General features: G+C 44.1%; 1 protein-coding gene across 1 annotated transcript in view; it reads right to left on the reverse strand.

The window, feature by feature from the left end:
• Nucleotides 1-8,086: 8,086 nt before the first annotated feature.
• The window catches only part of sonb (SON DNA and RNA binding protein b), a 33,424-nt gene continuing 15,682 nt past the window's right edge, over nt 8,087-25,828 (reverse strand). The window contains exons 12-20 of the mRNA XM_030750043.1: nt 22,831-22,917; nt 21,270-21,482; nt 19,624-19,734; nt 18,311-18,427; nt 14,219-14,366; nt 13,928-13,996; nt 12,965-13,080; nt 12,118-12,219; nt 8,087-8,454 (exon numbers count right to left, since the gene is read on the reverse strand). Of these exons, the coding sequence (XP_030605903.1) occupies nt 8,377-8,454; nt 12,118-12,219; nt 12,965-13,080; nt 13,928-13,996; nt 14,219-14,366; nt 18,311-18,427; nt 19,624-19,734; nt 21,270-21,482; nt 22,831-22,917 (1,041 nt within the window). The 3' untranslated portion in view covers nt 8,087-8,376. The remainder of the gene's footprint in view (nt 8,455-12,117; nt 12,220-12,964; nt 13,081-13,927; nt 13,997-14,218; nt 14,367-18,310; nt 18,428-19,623; nt 19,735-21,269; nt 21,483-22,830; nt 22,918-25,828) is intronic.

Below are 25,828 nucleotides of genomic sequence, written 5' to 3' on the forward strand. Positions count from 1 at the left end.
GGCAATGGCAGTGAGACCGGAGGGCCTTGACTGGGAGGAATGCCCTACCAGACATACACACATATAATGAGGGTGCGCTGCATGCGTCTGGCAGAAGCCCTGGTCTGGGAAATCTTCAAGTCCCACCTCAGGCAGAATTTCAAAAGCATTCCAAGGGAACTTGAGGACATTGAGTCTGAATGGACCATGTTCCACATGTCCACTGCTGAGGCTGCTGCTCTGAGCTGAGGTTGCAAGGTGGTTAGTGCTTGTTGTGGTGGTAATGCTTGAACCAAATGGTGGACACCAGAGGTGACCCATGAATGCCCCAAGGGATGCTCCCATAGGAGGTGCTTTGCTTTGGGTGTCTAGCCCATTGTTACAAGCCATTTGGTCCCTGTACAACCATCGCAAGAGCTTGGTCTGCATTGGTGGTTGTAAGTTGGACCTGTTCCTGGTGGGTGTTTGAATCCCTTTGTTGCCCTTTGTTACCGATTCTGTTCATAATTTTATGGACAGAATTTTTAGGCAAAGACAAGTGGCGAATCATTTCCACTTTGGTGGCATCAGAATCTCATCTCTGCTTTGTGAGGATGATGTAGCTCTGTTGTCCAGCTCACACTGAGTGATTGGCAGCCAAGAGTGAAATGAGAATAAGCACCTCCAAGTCTGGGGCCATAGTTCTCAGCTGAAAAAGGGCCCACTCTTTTGAGTTGAAATCCCAAGTGTAGAGTTTAAGTACCTTGGGGTCTTGTTCACAAGGGAGGGGCGAGGTGAGCAGAAGACTGACAGATGGATTGGGGCTGTCTGCAGTTAGATGTTAGATTGAACTCATTGTCATTGTGCGCACAAGGCACACAACGTCTCTGGATCACTCTTCCAGAGACGAGCATCTGCGGTCATGCAGCCAGAGACCGGCACTACCGTTAGGCAATGTGGTTTAAGTGTCTTGCCCAAGGACACAACGCAGCACAGGGACAGGGGCTCGAACCTGCAACCTTCCAGCTGCAAGGAGAGCACCTACCCACCTGCAACCTTCCGGCTGCAGGGCGAGCGCCTACCCACTGCACCACTGCCACTTGCAGTGGTGCACTACTCAATGTAGTGACCAGAGAGCTGAGTGTAAAAGCAAAGCTGTTGATTTACTGGTTGATCTACATCCCTGCACTCACCTATGGTCATGAGCTTTGGGTGTGACTGAAAGAATACAAGTGGCAGAAATAAGCTTTCTCCAAAGAGTGGCTGCCTCTCCCTTACAGATACTTTAATTGTTTCGGTCATTCATGAGGGGCCCAGAGTATCCACATCAAAGGGGGCGGCTGAGGTGGTCTGGGCATCTTACAAGGATGCCTCCTGGGCATGTACTATGGGGAGGAGGCCCTGGGGTAGACCCAGGACATGCTGGAGAGATTACATCTCTTCAGCTGGCCCAGGAACACCTCACTGTTCCCCAGATAAGCTGGAGGAGGGAAGAGGGAAGAGGGAGGTCTGGGTTTCTCTCCTTAGGCTGCTCCCCTACAGCTTGGCCCTGGAATAATGGAAGAAAATGGATGTACGGATGGATGGATGGTTGACCTGAAACAAATGAGAAGATGAGAGCATGAAAAAATGACCTGAAAACAGCCTACGCTAACTTTAGGGTAGGCTGAGATGTTATTTTTCAACCCACTTTCCAGTAATGCTTTAAGAACAGGTCTGCCATCAGAATGCATATCTCTGCACAGACCAGGCGGTCAGTCTTTGAGAGTCTTTGCAGGTCTTGCACAGTCAGTGGTTTGTGTTGTCATCAGGCTCCTACAGGCATGACACAAAGTCTCCTAATTATAATGTAATACAAATCTCACATCCATCATCTTAACAATGTAACAGCAATTACAAATTTTAAGTTTCATCATAAGCATGCTGAATTTTTATATACCAAATGAGCTTGTTCACAAAAATAATTTTAAACTGAAATCATCATTCAGACCAGCAGGTGTGCGATGGCTGTTTTCTCTTCTGAAATATGTTGTTTGAGTGCTCGCTTCTTGTCCAGTGTAGGTTTGATTTGTCAACTACTGAAGTTTTGTGCTTGTGATACCTATTACCTATTACCTCTGGATATTCAGTGCTAGGATTATATGATTTTGATGAATGTACTGGGAAGGTACGTCCTCTTCAGAGACTGAATGAATCTTTTAAAAGACTTCATATATAAAAATATACATACACTCAAATACAAAGCAAATACCTGCTTACCTACATGGCAGAAACTCAGTGCATGTAGGCATGTAGACATGATAAAGATGACCTCATGGGGGGGGGGTATTATTATTATTATTATTATGATTTCACATAATTGCATTTATATTCAAAAAGACTAGCACACTTTTCACACGGCTCTATTCTTCACTCTTAATGACTTTGTCAATTAGAGATTTCATTTTTAAAATATTTTACTTCACAATTATCTTTGTAAAGCTACAAGAAAGGAGTGCAGGAAGTGAAGGCTTTGTGAATCCACTGAATATAGCAGTAAGTTGAAATGTGTGCTTGTGTGTGTTTGAACCAGCGAGCTTACATAAGAACTTCTACTCAACCTCATCTCTGACACAAAAACACACTGCATGTGTCATTATGAGCTGGAGTGGACCAATTTTGGCTCAGCCATTATCTTCTTACACAACCCACTACAATGAGGAGAGTCTTGATGTGTGCTTGTGTGTGTTAGTTGGTTTTTGTGGTTTACGAGGACAATTCACATGAATCTCACATGTAGGGAATATTTTGTATCATGAGGACAGAGCCGGCGCCCTCACAACCCAGCTCAACAAACTCTCCAGAAGTCGTCACAGTGGGGAGAGAATCAGAAAAATTGTGTACATTGTTATCAAAGGTATGGGCGGGTTTTCAAAAACCACTACATACAAGTTGAGGTGGCCCCCTGGTGGCCACTCAGTAATGACCTCAGAAATGGATTTTAGGCACCTAAAAACCAAAAACCTCATGGTATCACAGAAGGACATATGCCACGTTTTCTGATGGTAGCCATGTTGGACACCAGGTGGCCCCTCAGTTTCTATGTGATGGTTTTTGATTGGCTTATGTCCACAGCTTTGACCGTGCCTGGTGTTTGTCTCAGAGATTCAATTCAACTCAATTCAATTCAATTCAATTTTATTTATATAGCGCCAAATCACAACAAACAGTCGCCTCAAGGCGCTTTGTATTGTGGGTAAAGACCCTACAATAATACAGAGAAAACCCAACAGTCAAAACGACCCCCTATGAGCAGCACTTGGTGACAGTGGAAAGGAAAAACTCCCTTTTAACAGGAAGAAACCTCCATCAGAACCAGGCTCAGGGAGGGGGGGTCATCTGCTGTGACCGGTTGGGCTGAGGGGAGAGAAAGACATGCTGTGGAAGAGAGCCAGAGATTAATATCAATTAATGATTAAATGCAGAGTGGAGTATAAACAAAGTAAATAAGGTGAATGAGAAACAGTGCATTATGTGAACCCCCCAGCAGACTAGGCCTATAGCAGCATAACTAAGGGAGGGTTCAGGGTCACCTGATCCAGCCCTAACTATAAGCTTGATCATAAAGGAAAGTTTTAAGCCTAATCTTAAAAATAGAGAGGGTGTCTGTCTCCTGAATCCAAGCTGGGAGCTGGTTCCACAGAAGAGGCGCCTGAAAGCTGAAGGCTCTGCCTCCCATTCTACTCTTAAGTATCCTAGGAACCACAAGTAAGCCAGCAGTCTGAGAGCGAAGTGCTCTGTTGGGGTGATATGGTACTATGAGGTCTTTGAGATAAGATGGGGCCTGATTATTCAAGACCTTGTATGTGAGGAGAAGGATTTTAAATTCTATTCTAGATTTAACAGGGAGCCAATGAAGAGAAGCCAATATGGGAGAAATCTGCGCTCTCTTTCTAGTCCCTGTCAGTACTCTAGCTGCAGCATTTTGGATCAGCTGAAGGCTTTTCAGGGAGCTTTTAGGACAGCCTGATAATAATGAATTACAATAGTCCAGCCTAGAAGTAATAAATGCATGAATTAGCTTTTCAGCATCACTCTGAGAAAGGATGTTTCTAATTTTAGAAATATTGCACAAATGCAAAAAAGCGGTCCTACATATTTGTTTAATATTTGTTTAAATCTGTGCATTTAGTCAGTGCTGCTTTAGTGGGTCTTTGGTGGGTCTCCAGTACTACTGGAGTGGTGGCCTAGGGGAAAAGAAGAGGGTTCATCACTGAGAGGACCCTGGTTCAAATCCTCGTGCTGGCATCACTGTGGGTCCCTGAGCAAGCCCACCCCCCCAGGTTGCTCCCCGGGCGCCCTTTGGCTGCCCCGTGCTCCATGCTGTGCTGTGTGTACTACATACTCCATGTGTGTGATGGGTTAAATGCAGAGAATGAATTTCACTGAATGTATATGTATGTGACAAATAAAGCTCTTTCTACTTCTACTTTTTCTACTTCATGAATATTAACACGTGTATGGTTTTGCAGCTCTTGGTCGGCTGCCTGTCAGACGTCTCCATAACTCTGGGTTATGTTAAAAATGACAGTGTTAACCTCATGCCAGCACAGAACCTTCAGTTACTGAGTGTACAAACAGTAACAATAATTTTTACTAGAGACGAGTTGACTCATCTTTGATCTGAAGCCCTCAGCTTTGCTTCTCTGAGCTATTAAAATGGTGTTCATGACGACTGCTCTTTGCTGTAAAGGCAATCATCTGTGACAGAGGAAGGAATATTTCCTCTCTTTATAATAAACACAACCCAGCATCCCAAGTAGTGACTATTCTGGGGCTACAGAGAGAGAAACCTCCTCCAGCTATTGCCTTGTCTCCATGGAAGGTGAAAATAGAAAAGGAAGAACTATATGAAAATAAGCTGTTGCATGCCTGGGAAAAAAAAATCTGTGTTATTCCCTGTGAGCATACCGGCGCAGTGCCACTTCAGGCATCACCAGTAAACACAGACGCAGCCTAACATGAACTCACCTTTGGGACTTTGCATCAGGGGGGAACAAAGACCTGTTGCATGCTTTTTCAGTAGCATACACAAACTGCATGTTACTGCTTGTGACTTTGTGTGAGAGACGATGTGAAGCTGCTAGGGAGAAAATGGGCACCGTGCACTACTCTGCCACAGCAAAAGCATGTGACCGCTGACCTCTGGTCTGCTGGAGGTCCGTGCAGCAGGTGATGTTACCTCCAGGATTTTCTCACTGGCAGGTTGTCTCCCACTGCTGTCAGCTGGAGCATCGGTCAGCTTCCTGCCTGTGTGCTTCCACTAAATGAGATTCTAATGTCTCTTAAGGATTTATCAGTTTCAAGCACCTAAACATGATACAGCTTTAAATCACCATTTACCCTCCTGTTATTTTAATTTGTCCAACCACTGAGCTGTAAACAATCCTCCTATTAATCCAACACAGACATAATGTGTGCGCATTTAGCTCATATGCTTTTTAGCAGGTATAATACCAGTGTCAGGGAAGTGCCTCAGCAGAACTACTACATAAATATATGATCAACAAGTGTTATCTGGGGCACTGGTTTAGCTCAGTGGCTGCGTCCTCCCAGCTTTCTTTTTTCTAAAAACTATTTAATAAAGTCAGAACTCTGAGAGCATCCCTGACTGATAACATCCCTACAGTGAAGCCCTGTGGTGGCAGCACTGTGGTGGCAGCACTCTTCAGTGGGAGGGAGACTGAGAGAGAGATGAGTGAAGAAACGGAGATCTTTGAAGAAATCCTGATCAAGAGTCCCTGTGACTCGTGATTAGGGCAGCAACTCACCTTTCAACGTGCAACGATCAGAAGCACGAAGCCAGCTCAGTAATGGAGTGGCATCAGGCCAGCTGTCCTTAAATGGGCCGGGCTGAGGTGGTGGCTCTCATCCAGTGTGATTGAGCCTGATAGGATTTGAAAGGAGATTATCTGCTCTGGCCCAAAGGTGCACAGCTTATTTTCCAAAACTGCTGCAAAAGGTACTTCTACAATTATTTTGATTAATGAGATTCTTACCATAAACTCACTTTGTTATAACTGGTTATTGAACATAAACTGAACAAAAATGAATATCAGTCTCAGCTTCCCATTAAATTTAGAAAGTTTAGCAGCTTCGTTAACTGTGTCACGGTACTGCATGCTGAAACATTTCTATCCCACTGCACAGTAAGGAAAATAATGACTTTGAAAAGGAGCTCACAAATAAATGAACAGCCTCTAATTGTTTCATTAATAGAGACAAAATATGAACCACAATCCAGAAAAAACACACAACAAAGCCCTAAATTGATGCCATTGAGTGAAATAAGAGTTTGATCCTGAAGCAGAACATGACTCAGTACTGGGTGGAGAAACTCTTTCTACAAACACATCAAAGACCCATCTCCAGTGTTCTGGCTGAGGGAAGGAGGCTCTCATGGTCCCATCCACTGCGCCTCAGTGGATGGGACCTGCTGTAAGCAGCAGGGTCCTGTAGTGGGGATGGAGCTCTCACTCAGCAGGTCGAGTTGATGCCAAAGAGCTTGATTTTGGTTTCCTCTGACCGCAGCACTTTGTCCCAAAGATTCTCTGAATCATTTAGATGCTCACTGGCAAACTGAAGCCGGGCCTGTACCTGTGTCTTCTTTAGCAGAGGGAGCTTGAAGGTGCTGCAAGGTGTCAGTCCGTTACAGCGTTGTGTGTTACCAATGGTGTTCTTGGTGGCTGTGGTCCCAGCTGCCTTCAGATCATTAAAAAGCTCCACCTGTGTAGTTCTTTCCTCATCATCATCCTCACCTCATGAAGCAGGATCTTCAGCTCCAGACTGAGGGTGACTGATGGTCATTTCTTCCATTTCTGAATGATCACACCAGCAGCTGTCACCTTCTCAGTGAGCTTCCTGCTGATGGTCTCATAGCTAGTCCAGCCTCGTGCAGGTCTTTGACAGCTCTTTGGTCTTTGCCCCTGGAGGTGGAGACGTTGGAGTGGAAGTGATTCTGTGCTTTATACACACGACGAGCTGAGATCAGGAGTATCTGTAACTGATCAATCAATCGATTATTTCACTCAGTGACAGAACTGTATTGATCCTCTGCAGAAAGCTGCTTCATTACAGCAGCAGTAGCAGCTAACACTGATACAGTGCTGCAAGAACACGACAGAAAGATCAACGCAAATCCATTTTTATATAATGTGAGTTTTTTCTGGATGTTTGGTTGATATTCTCCATTAAAATGAAACAATCATTAAAAGCAGGTAAATTCTGCAGGTGATGAAATGATTTCTCCCCCACTGTACATGCTTTATGCTCTAATGAGTATGAAAATAATGGGAATTATCTACTGTGGAGATTTTTTCACACTCAGGCAGTAGCTATGTTGCATCAGTTTTTAATAGCACAACTTTTGCACAGTTATAGATAGATTAATATCAGACGTGCCGAGCAATAAGGCTCGCGTGTTAAATTGTATTTGAAAAGTAAACGATAGCATTAGACGAGCAGAGCAGAGCAGGTGAAAGTCCCACCGACTCTGACACCCAGCTGCTGAGTCAGCGTCCAATCAAATACACGTTACAGTAGAAGTGAGAGCTAACGGAGCTGTTTATCATGCCCACTGATGACATGGTTACAGCTGATGCTCTGTGCCTGACTGCCATGTTTAGAACATGGTGATGCTTACACCATCATCTTAGCTTAGTGTGCAGCGTAAACCCGTTAAACCAGGATACTGAAGCAGCTGTGAGGTCAGAGGGTCAGAGTCACCTTTGTTTAACCAAAGAAAGACGAAGCAGTTCATCTACTACATAACATAAATATAATCTTTATTTCTGTGTACACGTGTTTAGAAGGCTAGAATAAAACAGGCTTGTATGAGAAACATCTGGGTTTAATTTCAGGTCACTGATAATAATATAAAGTAATATAAAGAGTCACTTACACAGACTACAGACTGTCTGTTCTGGGCTGGACTAAAGTATCAATCAGCTAATATAATATAGGGCTAAACTGCTACTGTACCATACATTTGTCTTACATATATACATACATGCATGCACACACCATCCTCTTTAGCACCGGGCAAACATAGGTGTGATGCTGGGGGGGGGGGGGGGGGGGGGGGGGGGGCAAACTGAAATGATGGACAGGTTATTGACTGGGATAAAAGTTAAACCATATAAAACAGACCGACAGGCCGGTGGGGGTGCTGTGGTCACCTGAAGCAACAGGGCAGGCTCCAGTTCCCCGTGACCCATGACCCCAGCTGTACGAGCATTTAAGGAGCTACACAGGAGACTGTGACAACAGGGAAAGCACAAGCAAATTAATAACGGCACAAACAGGACGTCTTTAGAGTCTCTGCTTTCCTGCTGTGACAAATCAAAAGGTCCAGCTTCCAGGCCGCTGAGGAGCTTCTGCCTACGTGGAGAAAAGGGGGCCCGTGGAAGCAGCAGTGAAGACGGGGCCAGTGTAGAGTCCCGGTCCATCCACAGGAACCTGAGAGTAAAGAAAAAAAATTAAACATTTCAATTTCACCATCTATGACTCCAGGATTAGAAATTATAAATGATAAAAGGGATATAAATTCAAGGTGTAATAAAACCTTCAGGACCATCAGATCTAGATGTTCAATAAAAGAATAAAGTGATATTTATGACAGCACTGCGTCTGATTCAGAGCGAAGCAACGAGCACAAACTGATTCCATCCTCTCTGCAGGAGCCGGCGTTCTCATCCCAACGAGACGACGACGCTCCCGCCTGGAGAATCCCAGCGTCAGGCCGAGAGGCTCTGTGCACCGCAGGCTCGTGTCTTTAAACCTTTCTGATGTGTTTTTGTTTGTTAATGTAACACCTGAAAAATGACCCAAATCTGACTGTGTTTTATAAAAGGAGGCAAAATAAAACAGACACTGGCAGGAAGACTGATGTCACCACAGAGACCTCATGACTTATGACCAACCATCTAAAAGGGGCAAGAATAAACATAATAATAACCCTAACCCAGAACCAGAGATGTTCTGTCCCTGCGTCAGATCCTGCCACCTCCGTCTGAAGCTTCGAGCTGAGGAATGATGGGCTGAAGCAGCCGGCGCAGTAACTGAACACTGTGAACACACTTTGGGAAATGTTGGGAGTATAAAGCAGCCAGCTGAAGGGTTTCAATGTTAAAGCTCGCATTAGTTAATGAGCAGGAGCTCCTTTTGTCCTTAGGTGGAGCACTGAGCAAACATTAATGAGCAGCTAAAAACTTATTAGAATTGATCTTTATCAAAGTGACAACTGTCACAGCCTCAAAGCTGCCACACAGCAGCACGGCTTTATTAAAGGCTCCTTTTTCTATTATTAATTAGATCCTGAAACGTTTGGACACAATTTGGACTCTTTGGCTAAATTTCTTCTACACTCTGAGTGGATCAGGATATAAGTGACAAACAGCACGACCCACTAAAGAAGCATTTATTTTATACACAGCGCCCACTTTCAGGGAATAACATGGAACTGGATAAATGAACACATCCACAAATCAAACTTCTTAGGAATTCTTTGTAGGGAACGCCTGCCTAAAGAACAGATTCCTCTTTGCTCTTCTGGCCTCTGATGTACCTGCTTGTGGCCCTTCGTTGAGAGTCAGGCTGACTGAGGTTACCGAGGTCTTCTTCATCGATGAAGCCTTCGTTAGCTTTGGTCGTGCTGCTTTTTCCTGTCATTCCAGTGCAGGCTGAGCTTAGCTTCATCCACACAATGCTGTTTGTTTTTAATCAAAACCTATTCTGGCCTTTATGTTCTTATGGTTATTAATCATCTGGACCTCATGGTGAACCCTCAGTTTTCTTTATGATAAACTTGACTGATGGTATGAAGGTGAGCAGGATGTTTGGAAGAGGCTCCTCTTCACCATGAAAAGGACTGTAGGTTAACCCACTGCTGCCCATGCTGCTCACCAACAGGTGATACCTGAATATAACAAATTATTTATTTTGCTGCTCCTGATGATTTATTTTGTTTGTGCAGCCTAACGATGGCTCGTTCCCCTCGCACCGAGACAGCAAAACGATACCTCCAAACATTGAAGTGATGGAGAAACAAGCCCACAACTGTCAGCTCGTCCATTAGAGAGCCTTCAAACTCATGTTCATTAGCTCTATAACTGCAGCTTAAATATATGTTGATGAAAAGATAATACTGCAAAAATGAAGCCTGTAAGTTTTAATGCTTACTCATGGAGTGTGTGGGAATGTCTAAACACAACTGATCTTATGTAATAGTCATGTTTTTTTGTGTGTGTGTGTGTGTGTGTGTGCGTGTGTCAGTCACTGTTAGGGCTTAAATGCCAGCATGGAGGTTTGTTTCCTCTCTCGTGCTGGAGCATGAGATTATAGTTTGATGGGACTCCAGCGCCCCCTGTTGGAGCTGCCTGGAAGCTGGAACGGCTTCTATTGATGATCAAGACATTTTTAAACTAATGTAACAAGAATGCAAAGCAATGATCATCTTTTCTCTCTTTGCAGGAAATGTTCTTTAAATCAATCAGAATGATTTAAATTACCAAAGCTTGTAAATTTAACTCTCTTAAAGGTATTTCAATAATTTTTTTGGCAAATATCTTTCTAATGTTAACCCAAGCATGCTTTAATAGAGATAAGGGAGGTGTGAGTCTGCATATATTTTCACAGCACTTGTTCATAATGTTCAGAAAGGGCATCCCTTTAACTTCCAATAGAGCAGTCTACAGTCACCATCTGCAAATTTCTCAAATCCATATTTTACTCACAGTAGAAATATGAAACGCTAAAACTGAGAAAATGTTCCATTTTAAGAGAAATATGAGCTCATTTTTAATTTGATGACAGTAACATTGGTCAAAAAAGTAGTGGCGGGGCAGCAAAAGGCAGTAACAGTCAGCGGTACTAAGAAGAATCAGCAGAGGAACATTTTTCAGCCAATCAGGTTCATTGGCAGCAGGTCTGCCACATGATTGGGTATAAAAAGAGCATCTTAAGGAGGCGGAGTTTCCCAGCACATCACCAGTCTGCAACAAACTACATCTACAGACTGTGAACAGTGTTCTCAGTTTGAACGGTGAAGCCTTTGAACATGTCATCATGTTATTATCAGAGGACTCAGAGGAATCTCTGTGCGCGGGTACGAGGCTGAAAGTCACTCAGGCAGCGCTGCATTAAAAACAGGCCTGATCCTGTCATGGAGATCACTGCACGGCTCAATAAGACTTCCAGAAATCAGTGTGTGAGCACAGCTCAGCGTGCCCTCCACACGTGCAGGTTACAGCTGCAACATGCAACCAGGAGGAACACGTGAGTAGGGATGGGAATTGTTAAGAATTTAGCAACTGCAATTCCATTATTGATATCACTTATCGATTTGATTCCTTATTTATTCTCATTGGGTTAGTGAATAAAATATAAAACAAATGGCTTGGTTTGCATGAACTCTTTTTAACGTAAAGTAGAACAAATTTAAAACCGGTATAAAAAAAAAATAAGAATTCCTCTTTCAAAATTAACACTATTAATATTTTAACAGTTTAATAAAATTCCAGGTGTGCGAGAACCAGAATCTGAGCCAGCCAAATAAGGCGTGTGTGTGAGATGTAATCACGCAAATGCGTCCTCATGTCAGTGGAATCGATAGACCGAATCGTTAGGCAAGCAGACTAATGATTCCAAGGAATCTTGTAGGTTCTTGTAGAGAACCGGTTCTCGATTCCCATCCCTACATGGTCTCTACATGGGGGTGGGGCATTACGGCTTCAGAGCAGAAGAGTCCGGGTGCTGCAGCAGCCTGCAGTCCTGACCTTTGACCACCTGAGACCATCTGGACCATCAGGAACCCCAAAGCAGCCCCAGGAATGCTGAGCAGCTGGAATCCTCTATCAGACAGGAATGGGACAGCATTCCCAAAGGTCCAGCAGCTGGTTCTTCATTTACAGATGTTAGAAGAAGAGGGGATGGCCCTGTCCCAGCTCATAATTTCCTTAAATGATTCATTTCCTCAGGTTAAACAGCTGATATCATGTGACCCAGCTTTTTAGGAGCTGGGTTTGTATTTTTTTCTTTCAACTTTATCCAGCTTTTGGAATCGTTGCTCCAAACTGTGAGATAAACTGATAACATGACAGCCTTATAGCACACGTGTGTTACCTCTCCCAGAGCCTGCAGGGCTACTGTGGCTGCCATGGCCTTGGCATGCTTCTTATTGGGACTGGCTGTCTGCGGCTGGTAGTCCACACCATTCACTGTGACCTGCAACAACATGAGTGAGTGTTCAATAACTGAACAGAACAGACTTTCTGGGGTTCAGTACCAGCCTGTGGACCTCTAGAGAACAGCAGTTACTTCAAATATGCTTTTAGCTGCTTTAAAATGTGTGTTGAGTTTTTTAATGACACACTGAGAGAAATGAAGAAGATCAGCTCCCTTTATGGCGCTCAATCACTTTTGATCAAACAGATTCAAATAAAGACAAATATAAACAGAGCTGATAAAACAGCCACAGGATAAACAGCTGCTTCCCTCTGCAGATACACGAGGGAACACACACACACACACACACACACACACACACACACACACACTGTATAATCGGCACCTTCCAGCTCCTGTCAGGATATGCTGTCATGCTTAAGGTGATTTACCCTCTACCATCAGCTCAGTGTCCAATATGATGAATGCTGTTAGCTGACTTTGCATTTTTGGATCCAAGTCCAACATGAATTATATATTTATATATATATATGTGTGTGTGTGTGAGTGTGTGTGTGTGTGTGTGTCTCTTTGAAGAGGCTCACTACTACCTTTAGACTAAGCGCTTTGTGTGAGCGCTTTGAGTGCTCTGATTGAGTAGAAAAGCGCTATTTAAGAGCTAGTCCATTTACCATTTACCATTACAGCAGTGCAGGAGCTGCCAGCATGGCTGCAGTCTCTTGCAGGGCCACCGTGTGGACTGGCACAGGCTGCAGCCCACTTCCACACAAACACTCTGACCCACCTTGAAAAGGAAGTTCTTGCGGTGGTCTGGACCGCTGTGATGAACCATGACAAAGTCCGGCTGCATTATCTTCCTCTTGTTGCACAGCTCAATGAGAGCAGACACTGGGTGTTTCCCTGCACAGGTGAAAGAATATCAGAGGCAGGGATGTTCTACAGAGGCTGCATTGATACCTGTAACCAATCATCTCTTTTTCTTTGTTCACCTTTGACCCCAGCTCTTGGTGCACTTTAACTACAATACATGCCCATCAAACAGAAGACGCTGCGCTGTGTTTGTTTCTGTTATTTATGATCTCGGCTCGATCTTTTTGCTGCTGAGAGCCTGATCTGTGATTTATACTTCAGTCACTGCTGCTTGTGAAGCAGTGAGCCTCAGACTGAGCAGGTCCTGTTTCTGTGTCACGTTTGCTCTAAAGGTCACACTGCTGGATGATGTTTAGCTGATCTCATTCTGAGCTCAGTGCTCAGCAGCTCTTGGTGCTTTACTGCAGAATGAGAAACGAGTATTATGGTGGTTCACTCTCTGTGTAGTGCTTCTGTTAGACCACCACCTTGTGGGAAAGGTGAGTATTGCAGCTGAGCTCTTTGACATGCTCTGTATTTTTCACATGCTGGTGTAAAAGTATGACATAATGCTTTTTGCCAGCATATCTGTACTCGTGTTATTAAAAGTTGTTAAATCAGACACAGACACACACCTGCCGTTCCAGCCCTTCATTCCTGCTGGATAAAGACTAAAGGCCACATTAACATACAAACGGCCCTTTGGGAGAGCTGTCCACTCAGTTTCCTGTGCACCAAGGTTGATGCTGAATGATGATTATTATTATTAGAGTTTGTGAGATTAGTGTGCATGCTTACAGTTTGGATCTAAATTGTAATAAAATACACACTGAGCAAATGCAAGACTAAAGGTCAACAGGGTCGTCCTTTTTGCAGAACAAATGAAGGTGTATTTTACCCATTAGATCCTTGGTTACTACCAGTCCACCTGTTTGCTTCTGTAACTTCTCTCCTTCAGCAACTAGACCTAAAACATTAAAAGCATCATCAGTATTTGCACAGTCAGCATCAGTGTGAGAAGAGCATTAAACCAGTATCTGTACCCAAGTAACAGTGCTGTGGTTTCCAGTCTGGTTGTTCTTACTAATGCTCATCAAAACTGACTTCACTCTCTTCTTCTTGCAAAGCTTATGTAAGCACACGCTGTCAACATTCAGCACGTGCATCACAAGGTTCTTGTTTCTCCCACCTTTGCGGTCAACCTTGAAGTCAATAACGATGGGTTCCACGGTACCCTCGCGGTTCCGTCCCAGGCCTTCGCCGGTCTTCCAGCCCATCTTTCTCATGAGGAACTCCCCGACACCCCCTGACACAGGGGCTGCCCTTAGAAACTGGTCCTGACCAGGTCACAAACAAACACAGAAAGTACACACAAAAATATATATAAATGCTTACTCATGGAGTGTGTGGGAATGTCTAAACACAACTGATCTTATGTAATAGTCATGTTTTTTTTTTGTGTGTGTGTGTGCGTGTGTCAGTCACTGTTAGGGCTTAAATGCCAGCATGGATGTTTGTTTCCTCTCTCGTGCTGGAGCATGAGATTATAGTTTATATACAAAAATAACCGAAAACACAAACACAACAGCACAAAGACGGACCAGAAAATACCACAACATGCTCATGTCAGACACTCATTTTCTTTGTCATGCTGCCCATTACACATTTCATGGTTTCAGTTTTTCTCTCTGCGTACAGCACGTAACCCTAACCCCGACCCCGACCCTAAACCTGACCCTGATATATCTCAGCAAGGATACGAGTGAGCTTGGCTGCTGATGCAGTTACAGCAGTTTGGGATCAATATCTCCGGCTTTATGGAAAACTAGATGAGAGGGAAATTTTACCTTCTGAAACTGAAGCATATAGTTCCTATCATGGAGGACTACATGCTTCAATGAATGTTGCAGACTCATTATGTGATCATGTCTGACTTGCACTTATTTCTTTTCTAACATGTTATTGACAAGGTGTATGAATATATTCTCTTTATTTTCCTAATGGCACGTCCAACTGTGCCACACACACCTGCCTCCAACCATCAACTTCCCTCCTGCTCTCCGATGGAGACGGTCGCATTCTCTCTCTCTCCCTGCCCTCCCCATCTCTCCTGCTTGCTGTGAGAGCATCTCTCACACACTGTCCAAATAAGAATACGATTAAGAGCAACATGGATCTGGCAAACTGGGCCCTAAACACCACTGATCGAATTTTCTCCACTATGAGATCGGGGAAAGGTGAGCCTGCGTGTCCGAGTGGAACAGACCCAGTTGGATATGTCATCGATTCTTGGAGTTCGTGGAGACCTGTGTGCCTCTCAGCTTTGGAGATCGAGGACGTTGAAGACGTGTAAATATCTGGCTATTTGGTAGCGGTATCTCGTCTGTTTGGGCTCAGAGGATACCTGATTTACCGGGTATTAAGAAAATCTGGGCAGCAGTTCAACATCTGCAGAGGCTGCAGACCCAGGTTGATGGGCTGTGCAGGGCCGTACAAACTCAGACTCAAAGCCTGTTGGACCTGAGCCGTGAAGCGGACGGGTAGTCCAGCTGAGAACGTGCTCGCAGGCGAGAGGGGTTCAATCTGGAGATAAGGTTCGGTTCTGCACGGTGAGGACGGTAACTAACGAATTTGGAATATTAGATTACCGAATGGGTTCCCCAGTGAGACTGAAGGCTGTTGGAAAAAAACAAGCAGCCTGTTCCAAAAACATCTGCATTATCAGGAATTTGGCTCCCTAGCCGGCCTTGGGCTGGTAATCATATCTCTCCAGGGCTATGTGTGACGGTCGCTCTCCCCCTTCAGCCCTCTCTGTGATTTGTGATGCTGGATCTGGTGTACCACGGCCGCTGATGAACTTCCACCACTATCAGCGAACTGTTTTGGCTAGGAGCTGGTATCTGGCTCCACAATGCCCCCACCCTCTCGTCTCCGTCTGCATCCCCTCCTGCCCCCCCTCTTTCCCCACCACATTGCTATCCTGGCTTTAAATGTGCAAATATGCTTTGCTAGGGTTTTTTTTTTTTTACCCTGGTATGGTGCTCATCTTGAGCGCCGTACCAGATGACTTTTTTTTTAACCTAACTACCCCATGATGTGTGTTTGTTTCCTTTTTCTGGGGACTGATTGTAGCGGCGGCGCCAGTGTGGCAGCGGCTGCGGACACCCATCTCCCCTATGTTAGTCTGTCTGTTCTTCTCTGGATGGTTGTTTCAAACCTAATTTCATTATATTGTGATGGAACGTCGTTATATAACTTGTTGTATAATGATTAATTTCGTATAATGACAATAAAGTTCTATTCTATTCTTCTATTCTATCGTGTGGAAGAAAACAGGTGCAGCTGATCACACGTCCTTTCCCACAACTACTGTGCACCTTTAAAGTAACTATCCAATAAAGGACAATACCCCAAAACCCTTTTTTAGACAACAATACCACAACATTGTAGTTATTAACATGTTCTAGTGAAAAAAAGCCGTCATCATTACATTTCTGCCAGCGTTGGTGTTCATTGGTGAGGCTCCCTTCAATAACACAATCAAATGTGTGACATCAGCTCGTCTTTGGGACAGTGAGGGAAAAGCTTTTCAACATGGATGCTGTGTAACCAAATTATTAGGTAAGCATTATTATTATTATTATTAGCACCTTCACTGGATATTAGCACCTTGGGGAATTATGTCCAGTTGTGGTCAGTAGATTACGTACACTCATCATCACTAATTTTGGCTTTTCATGATTTCTTTGGACTCTTCAGGTTTCAGGGTGGACTGACTGTGCCGCACACATTTTTAAAAATCAATAACTGGGTGCACAAGTTTGATTTACTAAGTTGGGAGGGTGCCTTGGAGTCATTTCTAAATAACTGCAGAGCCCAAGATCATCAAGTTCATAAAACTGAATGTAACAGTATGTTATTCAGATGTGCCACCCCACAGTCTGGAAGAAGACCCAAATGGAAACTGCTGAAACTCCAGCATCACCGTCCACAGTGGAGTGAGCTTTAGGCCACCATCTATGGAGAGGGTGCTGAAAGAATGAGCTATTTGGCCTCAGTGATGAGGTGTGTTAAAGGTGAGGCTTTCAAAACTAAGAACACTGTACTGACTCTCAGGCACGGCGGTGCAGCATCATGCTGGTGCTGCTGACCACATTAAACAAAGTGGATGGAATAATGAAGGAGCAGGACTACCTCCAAATTTTTTAGCTTCACCTCAAATCAACATCTAGATGATTGAAACTTGGACACTTTCCAACTGGGCGTTCCAAGGGAACAACGATCCCAAACACACAAAACTGGTTTTGGAATGTATGAGGCAGGCTAACATTATCCTTCTGGAATGGCGTTCCCAGAGACCTGAGCTCAACCTTACTGAAAACTGAAAACCAGGTGCCAAACCAAGCACTGCCAAAGCACCCTGTGCTTTTCACAGATCAGAGCAGGTTCACCCTGATGTGACACATGTGACAGATGTGAAAGGGTCTGGAGAGGCCGTGGAGAACGTTATGTCTCATTAGGAGCCCCAACATTGTCAGGCATGCATAAAAACATGCAGGGGCTCTACAACCAACCGAGTTCCATTCTGAGTGAAACTATTGAGGGCTGCACTACCAGCACCTCTTCCTTGTGTGTTCTCCATAACACGTATGACTTCCAGCAGCCTTCTGTGCACAAATACTGACTGCCAGAAAAAAGGATTTTTCTTCAGAGGTGAACTTTGATTGGTGCCATCACAGGCTAGCACACACTAGAGGCTGACCAATCACCTTACCTGGAATTCTACTTGTTTACCTACCCAGGCCATCATTGTATTTAACCCTTACATGTGAATTTGCAATTTCACCATGGGCCTTAAACTCACGCAGACATCACAGCAGTCAATATTCATGCCCATAGCCTTCTCATCAGGCCAGGAGTCCACCACCACACCCTGAGGCCTCCAAATGAGAACATTCAGTGCAAACAACCTGAACTGTGGTGTGTGACATCACGTACCAGCTCTCATGGAGAAGTCATTAAAAAAGTGGATGCTGTCAAACCAACTACAGTATCTCAGTATCCCCAAAATAAAGTCACTGCTCTTTTGACTCAGTGGAGGAATGTGCACATTACAAACTGCAGGGACTGACCCAGCAGGAAGCAAATGCTTTAGGAGTGGAGGGGGGGCAGCCCATCACTAGGAAATTACCTTTAGGAGGTTAAATTTAAATCAGGGATGATTTTTGCCTTGTATAGCTGCAGCAGCAAAACAATATATATTTGTGTATGTGCTACTTACCTTCTTCAGCCATGCCTGTGGTCCACTGGTAGACAGCTCTTCAGAGCTGAGGACCTGAGCTCCAGTTGAACCAGTGAAGAGACCAGGAACAGTGTTGGATTGGGCCCAGGCATCTACCTAAAGGACAGTTCCATGAGATCCAACAGTTTAAGCATGTATCCGATATTTGGCTGATGCAATATTCCAAGATCCAAAAGTTATCCCCATTAGTAGCTTCTTTCATCACCAATCACAAAGAAGTCTGAAATTGACACATTAATATATGTTTTCAGTTACATTCATTTCTTACTATTTTCTGTTTATAAAAAAAAATTAAAGGAACTCTTTAATCAGAGTATAGCATCAAGTAAATTAGCACATGTGAGCACATGTGACAGATGTTAAAGGGTCTGGAGAAGCTGTGGAGAGCGTTATGCTGCATGTAACATCGTTCAGCATGTTTGGTGGTGGGTCAGTGATGGTCTGGGAGGCACATCCATGGAGGGACACACAGACCTCTACAGGCAACAGCACCTTGACTGCCATCAGGTATCAGGATGAAACCCTTGGATTGTCAGACCCTACACTGGTGCAGTGGGTCCTGGTTCCTCCTGGTGCCTCATGTGGTGAGTGTATGCAGGCAGTTCCTGCAGGATGAAGGGACTGATAGCACTGACTGGCCCCCACACTGACCTAAATCCAGTAGAACACCTCAGGGACATCATGTTTAAGTCCAGGTTGCACCTCAGGGTGTAGGTGCTGCCTGCTGAGATCTTGTTCTTCCCATTCAGCGGACTCCTCAGGACTAGCCTTACTCTCTTGCAGGCACTTAGTGGTTACATCTTTCCTAGCAGCCTCTATGGTGAAAATATTTTTGCATGTTTTGGCCTTTTTTCTGTTTTCTGTTATACATCCATAATTTGAAGAAAAACTCATCCTAGCAGCTGCTTCTCTTTGAAAACAGATGGTAAATGAACCGGTTCTTATAAGGCTCTTTTCTGCTCGAGCTGAGCACTCAAAGCACTTCATACAACATGTTTGCATTCACACTTCCTTCTACAGCTAAGTGTTTACTGTCTAACATTCATACTTCAACGGTTGCATCGGAAAGCAACTTCGGGTTCACTATCTTGCCCAAGGACACTTTGGCATGCAGACTGGAGCAGCGAGGAGTCGAACCACCAACCTTCCGATTAGTAGGTGACCTGCTCCTCCTCCTGAGCCACAGTCACCCCTAAATAGAAATATGTAAGGGCATCATGTCCATGTTCATCGTACATGCTAAGTTTTAATCTTGCTAAACAAGATGCTAATATTTTTCTGTTATATACTACCTGCTCCTGCGCTCGGGTGAGCATGCGGATGGCACTGATGTCATAGGGGTTCTCAGCCAATCGCCTCTGAGCTTTGATCCTCTCAGTTACAGCCTGAGTGATGTCTACTGGCTGGAGAGAGGCAAACAGAGAGAGAGCGGGGTTACTGTTTTGAGCAGAAATAAAGGGGAGAAGATACAAACCAGTCTGGGTTCTTACATTCTGAGTAAGCCAGTTATAAAAGCCATAAAAACATATTAATCTACTCAACTGTAAAAGTATAACTGGTTTATCCATTTAGCTACAAGCAGAAATCTAACTGCTAACATGAAGAAAATGCAGCTTCCTCCCATGTCCTGAATGTAAGCATGCTGGGTTCATTGGTCAAAGGTTTGGTGGCAGGTGTGTGGTTTGTGTTAGCCCCCCGTTGGCCTGACTGGGACAGGCTCCAGTGGCCCTTTTTTCTCACCTCTGTCTGTCAGCCTTTCACACGAATACTTCATTTACAAGAGGAGAGAAATGGAAACTGTTATGAAGCAACAGTTTAAATTCCTTTCCAGATTATATGTGTCAACATTAGAAATGTATCCATTTTATTCACAGTTATGGTATTACACAGATCCAAACTCTCAAAGTGTGTTTTATTAATTAGAAGAGGAAAACTCATCTTGGACTGCTGAGACTGATCGCTGGTGGTGACAAACGTTTTTCTTTTTTCTATAAATGAATTTTTCCCCATAGAAAAGGAAGAACGAGAGAATCCATGTTTTTAATGACACTGGTAGATGAATTTGTAAGCCTTGAAAGAGGTAAAAGAATTGCAGCAGCACCATCATTTTATAGCGCTGACGCAGCCAATCCCTGACAGCGAGAGCAGCTTCCCTTTCTGGATGTCAGCGTTGAACCTGTCTCACATGTCCAAGAAAATGGTCTCATCAAGAGTTTGAGGTTCTGGAGAGTTTTAAGATCAATGTAAGTTTAGTGGGTAGTGATTATATTACATCAACTACCAGTGGAATCCCCTCTGACTCTAATTAACTCAGTTTCCTGACACTGAATAATTTAATATGCTAGAGGTTGGGGAAAGACGCTGTTGGTTCAGGTGAGCTGACGAGCAAGTCATCAGCATCACCTCGCCTCTCTAAAATGCTTTGGGATCAGCCTCAACAAACTCAGCTGGTTCACGCCTGAGTATGCTGACCGGTGGTCACAACAGCACCGAGGTCAGGATCGTCCTGTTCAGTCTGTTCGATGGTTTCCACTTTGGAGTATTTCTCTGAGTTCTCAGCTGCAGGTCTGTTAGAGCCTGCTGAATCTGCCGTTACTCAGCTAAGAAGTTTATCAAACAAACTTTCTTCTAAATGAACAGTAAAGCCTGCGTATCCCTGTCTCGTCAGAGGACGGCTGTTGTACTGACGTTACTACAGAAGAACTGTTGGATTTTTTTTCAGCATGTTGATGAAAAAATAAAAGGAAAGAACAGAAAAACAGTTTATGGATGGCAGAGAGGAACCACAGAGGAACCACCTCTACTTCATACACAGTTCTCTGGTGCCCCATAAATTATTATATTTTAAATATGGTATCCAATGGAAGTGGGGGGGTAGTCACTCCTGTTGTATACTGCACATTAAAAGAGTACAGTTCAAAGAAAGACTGTTTCTCACCTGCAGTTGTGGGTCAGGAAAAACTTTGTCACTGTTTGTCACAAACGCTGGCTGTTCACCTCCTTCTGGGAGCCCTGCTGCTGGGTCACCTGATGCTGAGCTGGGCGCTGCTGGCAGAACATTTGTTTGGGGTTTGGCGGAGGAACCAGCAGCCTTGTCTGTGGTTTTGTCAACTGGCACCCATTCTCCATAAGCACCCAGTGCCTCTCCTTCCTGTAACACATTAAACAAGTTTATAACGACACTATAGAAAGAAAACGTTCTCCTTTAATATTTTCTATGACACACAGCAAGTGAAAAACTCAGAGTGAAGTTCAAAGTTCTGGAATAAGAAAATGCGCACATATTTTGTTGATGATTACTTTTCAAAAATAGAACTGATTCAGGTTATTGATTCCAACAAATTACCCATGAAATCTTCTCACCATCATACACATAATCTATAATCCTTAAACACTAATCACCAACGCTGTTACATGCCAAGGCACCGATCAACAAAAACCGAAGTCAATAACAACAAGAGACATGAAAAAATAGATTGACTGAGAAACGTTTCTAAAAAAGAAGAATCGTGAAAAGAAGTTAATCTAAACGACACCTGAAGGAGCGATCGAAGGGTTTTGATTACCTATCTGTCATCTATTGGCTCTGCTCTGAGTACAAGGTAGAGGCAACCTGAGAGCAACTTCCTGAACTCAGAAGACAAACATGATCAGGACAGTTCTTCATGTTTGTTGCCTTCTTTAGCAGCTGATATCTCCAGAGTGAATCGCTTTGCCTGACCCTGTGATTCTGGAGCAGATGTTAACAATGCTGCTGAGGGAGTTTATATCCTTAACAGATGAAACATTAAACCAGCAGGAACAACAAAATGTTGACGGCCTTCACTGAAAGAGGTTATCCTCATTAACAAATGTATTTTCTGTTGACTCAGAATATGATGGTGTCTCTGCACTGTCTGGGCGTCCATGCCACTGACTCTGAAGACCAAGAAGGTAATCAATCCACCACGAGAAACTCCTCTTGGGATCGATCCGACCAACGTAAGATCCTGAAAGATGTGGAAAAATAACCCAAAGGTGACACCTGCAGAAATCCCTGTGACTATAAATCTTTATTCACAGCTTCAGTACAAAAAAGAAAAAGAAATTAAAATGGTGCTTAAAGAAGGACACCATGACAGGAACCACTGCTCCCACAAAATCTCAACTTTTCTACAAAAATACACAACTTATGTTTGGGAGAAAAAAGGCACTGCACACCAACACCTCATATTTACCATAACGCATGTCAGAGGGGGAATCGGGTTTTTATCTCAGGCACTCGAAGCCTTGCAAACACAGAGGAAACCATGAACTCCACGTAGAAAGAAAAGTGCGTCCATCACTGAGCGCTAAGGAGAGGACGTTTATGGAGATTTCAAATCACCCGAAATGGTGGAAAAAAGAGAAAATTATGGATTTGGAACATCCGTGCCCATGTTTACAAGTTATTATTGAGTGTTCCCAATAAAGACTGTGAGTGTACTATTGGTGTAGCCTCAGATCTCGTCTTTTCATACCTTCTTACGATGCTGTGAGCCTGAAGACACCGGGAACTCCTTGGCCATGCCTGCGTCACTACGGACCACTGGACGAACTGTCGGGTTCTGATGGGACAAAAATTGTAAAATGTTATTTCTTGTTTCAAATATGTTACTTATTACATAACTTCTACTATAGTGATCAGAAAAACCCTGTGAAGAAGAGAACAGTGTGCCCTGCGTGGAATAGGGCTACTGGAGCCGAGCTCGAGGGAGAGCACCTGATGGCCGGGCGTTAACCCCCGGGGCCCAGCTAGGCACACCCTCCTGTGGACCCACCACCTGCAAGAGGCACTACAGGGGTCCAGTGCTATGTGAGTCGGGCAGCAGTCATGGGTGGAAGCCCTGGCAGTACAATACCTAGCTACTTAACCTAGTTCACCTCTCCAGTGGGAAAGAAGCCAGTGCTAGTGCGTGAGGTTGATAGATCCTGACTAGATATAGCTGGGTTCACCTAGACTCTGAAATCAGACTCCTGGAGAGGGACTGGAGTCCAGTCTGGAATTGCCCTCAGTGAGAGGCAGTGAACAAGGTGGGGTGGGGTACTTGTATCTCCCCGGTTCACTGCATGCACACCGGAGTCACTGAGTCTGAATGGACTATGTTCCACACCTTCATTACCGACACACGTGCAGGGCTGTGGCTACAAGGCAGATGCCTGTCGTGGCCACAATCCCTGCAACAGATTGTGGACAGCTGAGGTGAAAGGTTAAGTTGAAGGAGGCGTCCTATCAGGCTAGGTTAGCTTGCAGTCTGGAGGCAACTGGCAGGTACTGACAGGCCAAGTGGAGGCTCTGCCATTAGGTGTAGCAGAAGCAGGGTTGTGGGAGGAGTTCAGTGAGGCCGTGGACTGACACTTTCAGTCGGCCGTCAGGAGGCTCAGAAAGGAAAAGTGATGCTCGATTCACATGGTGTACTGTGAGGGTGGAGTGCTGCTGACTTTATCTGAGGATATACAGTCTAATGTTTAATTTGATAGTTTCATTTTAATGGAGAAATATAACATGAACCAAAAATCCAGAAAAGGTTATGAATTGATTTGCACCTCACTGAGTGAAGTAAGTATTTGATCCCCTACAACCAGAATTATGGATCCCTCAATCAATCAATTAATTAATTACAGATCCTCCTGATCTCAGCTCGTTGTGTGTATAAAGCACACCTGTCCACAGAATCACTTCCACTCCAACGTCTCCACCTCCAGGGGCAAAGACAAAAGAGGTGTCAAAGACCTGCACGAGGCTGGACTGCCTACGAGACCATCAGCAGGAAGCTGAGAAGGTGACAGCTGCTGGTGTGATCATTCAGAAATGGAAGAAATGACCATCAGTCACCCTCAGTCTGGAGCTCCATGTAAGATCCTGCTTCATGGGGTGAGGATGATGATGAGAAAGGTGGAGGATCAGCCCAGAACTACAGGAGGAGGAGCTTTTTAATGATCTGAACGATCCTGGCCTGAAACACAAAACCTAAAGGATGTAGAGTTACTGTGAGGAGGAGTGGACCACAGTCCGTTCTGAGATGGGTGCAAACCTGGTGACCGGCTTCAAGAAAGCTTTTACTGCTGCGCTCGCCAACAAGAGCTTCTCCACCAAGTACTGAGTCGCGTTTGGCTCTGGGATCAAACACTTATCTCACTCAATGACATGCAAATCAATATCTAACTCTTACATACTGTGTTTATTCTGGGTCTTCTGTCTCTCCATTAAAATGAAACTACCATAAAATTTAGAGACTGTTTGTTTCTTTGGAAGTGAGCAGGAGATCAAATCATTACGTCCTCTGCTGTAGTCTGGTTATTCTATCAATTATTCCATTGAGTAGTCAAATATCACATAAATACTTTTGTCTTATTAATAAGCACAGGTCTTTTAAAATAAACTGCTTATTGGTTTCCATTTTAGACATTTCAATGATTTTAATAGTTTAACTGTATGCGTCTGTCAAAAGAACTAACCCCCTTCACTGTGTTTGCATGTCATATTATCATATTTAATAAACACTTTCTAAAATGCAAAACTAAATAATCACATGTACAGTAATGTCAAATACATAAACTGAGACATAAAATAATTTTTTATATTTTTAAATACTACTAAAGTTGAATTAATATAGTATTTTATTTATTTCTGCATGAGTCTAAATCTCTAAAATAATGTTACTAAAGCCTTGAAATAAGTACAGCCCACGCCCTCTTCAGATTCACTCCTGCTTGCTGCAGCTATCACTGTCATATGAAGCAGGATGCTGACGGGGTTAAAAATTCATCTGCATATTTTAACTTCTGTAGCTTTAATGCAGACAGGTGGCAGCAGCTACAAATCTGCTCTACCTCCTGAGCCTCCTGCAGCCCGGACACTGCCAGGGCTGTCCTTATCACTGACTCCGTCCATCAGTTTCACAGCCAGGATTTCTATCCTGCAGCCCTTTGGTGGCTGCAGGATCTTCTTCATGCTTTTTGCAGATTATGTGGTTCTTCATCAGGTGATGACATCCAGCCCACTCTGGGGCAGTTTGCAGCAAAGTGTGAGGTGGTGGGAAAGAAAAACAACACCTCCAATCAAAGGTTCTCAGCTTGAAAAGGGCGGAGCGCCCACTCCGGGTCATGGATGAGTTGTCGCCCCAAGTGGAGGAGTCTCGGGGTCTTGTTCATGAGTAAGGGGAGTGTGGAGCGGGAGACTGACAGACGGACTGGAGCCACTGATGTAGTGATGTGGATGCTGCACTGGTCCAGATTGGTGAAGAGAGGGCGGAGCATGAAAGCGAAGTCGATGTACGTTCCTACCCCCCCGGCTACGAGCTTGAGTATGAAGTGGAACGCTCTGCAATGAGCATCCAATCATGTATTTTAATGCCCATAAAGAATTCCTAAACACTTAGGAATAAATATTATTCCTCTTAAGTGAGAGGATTGTGTAACAAATGGCTGTAAATCAGAATATTCCTGTTGAACCTGCTGAATTCAGGCTAGTCTGCA

This window comes from Archocentrus centrarchus, chromosome 2 (genome assembly GCF_007364275.1).
Source record: "Archocentrus centrarchus isolate MPI-CPG fArcCen1 chromosome 2, fArcCen1, whole genome shotgun sequence".
Taxonomy (NCBI): domain Eukaryota; kingdom Metazoa; phylum Chordata; class Actinopteri; order Cichliformes; family Cichlidae; genus Archocentrus; species Archocentrus centrarchus.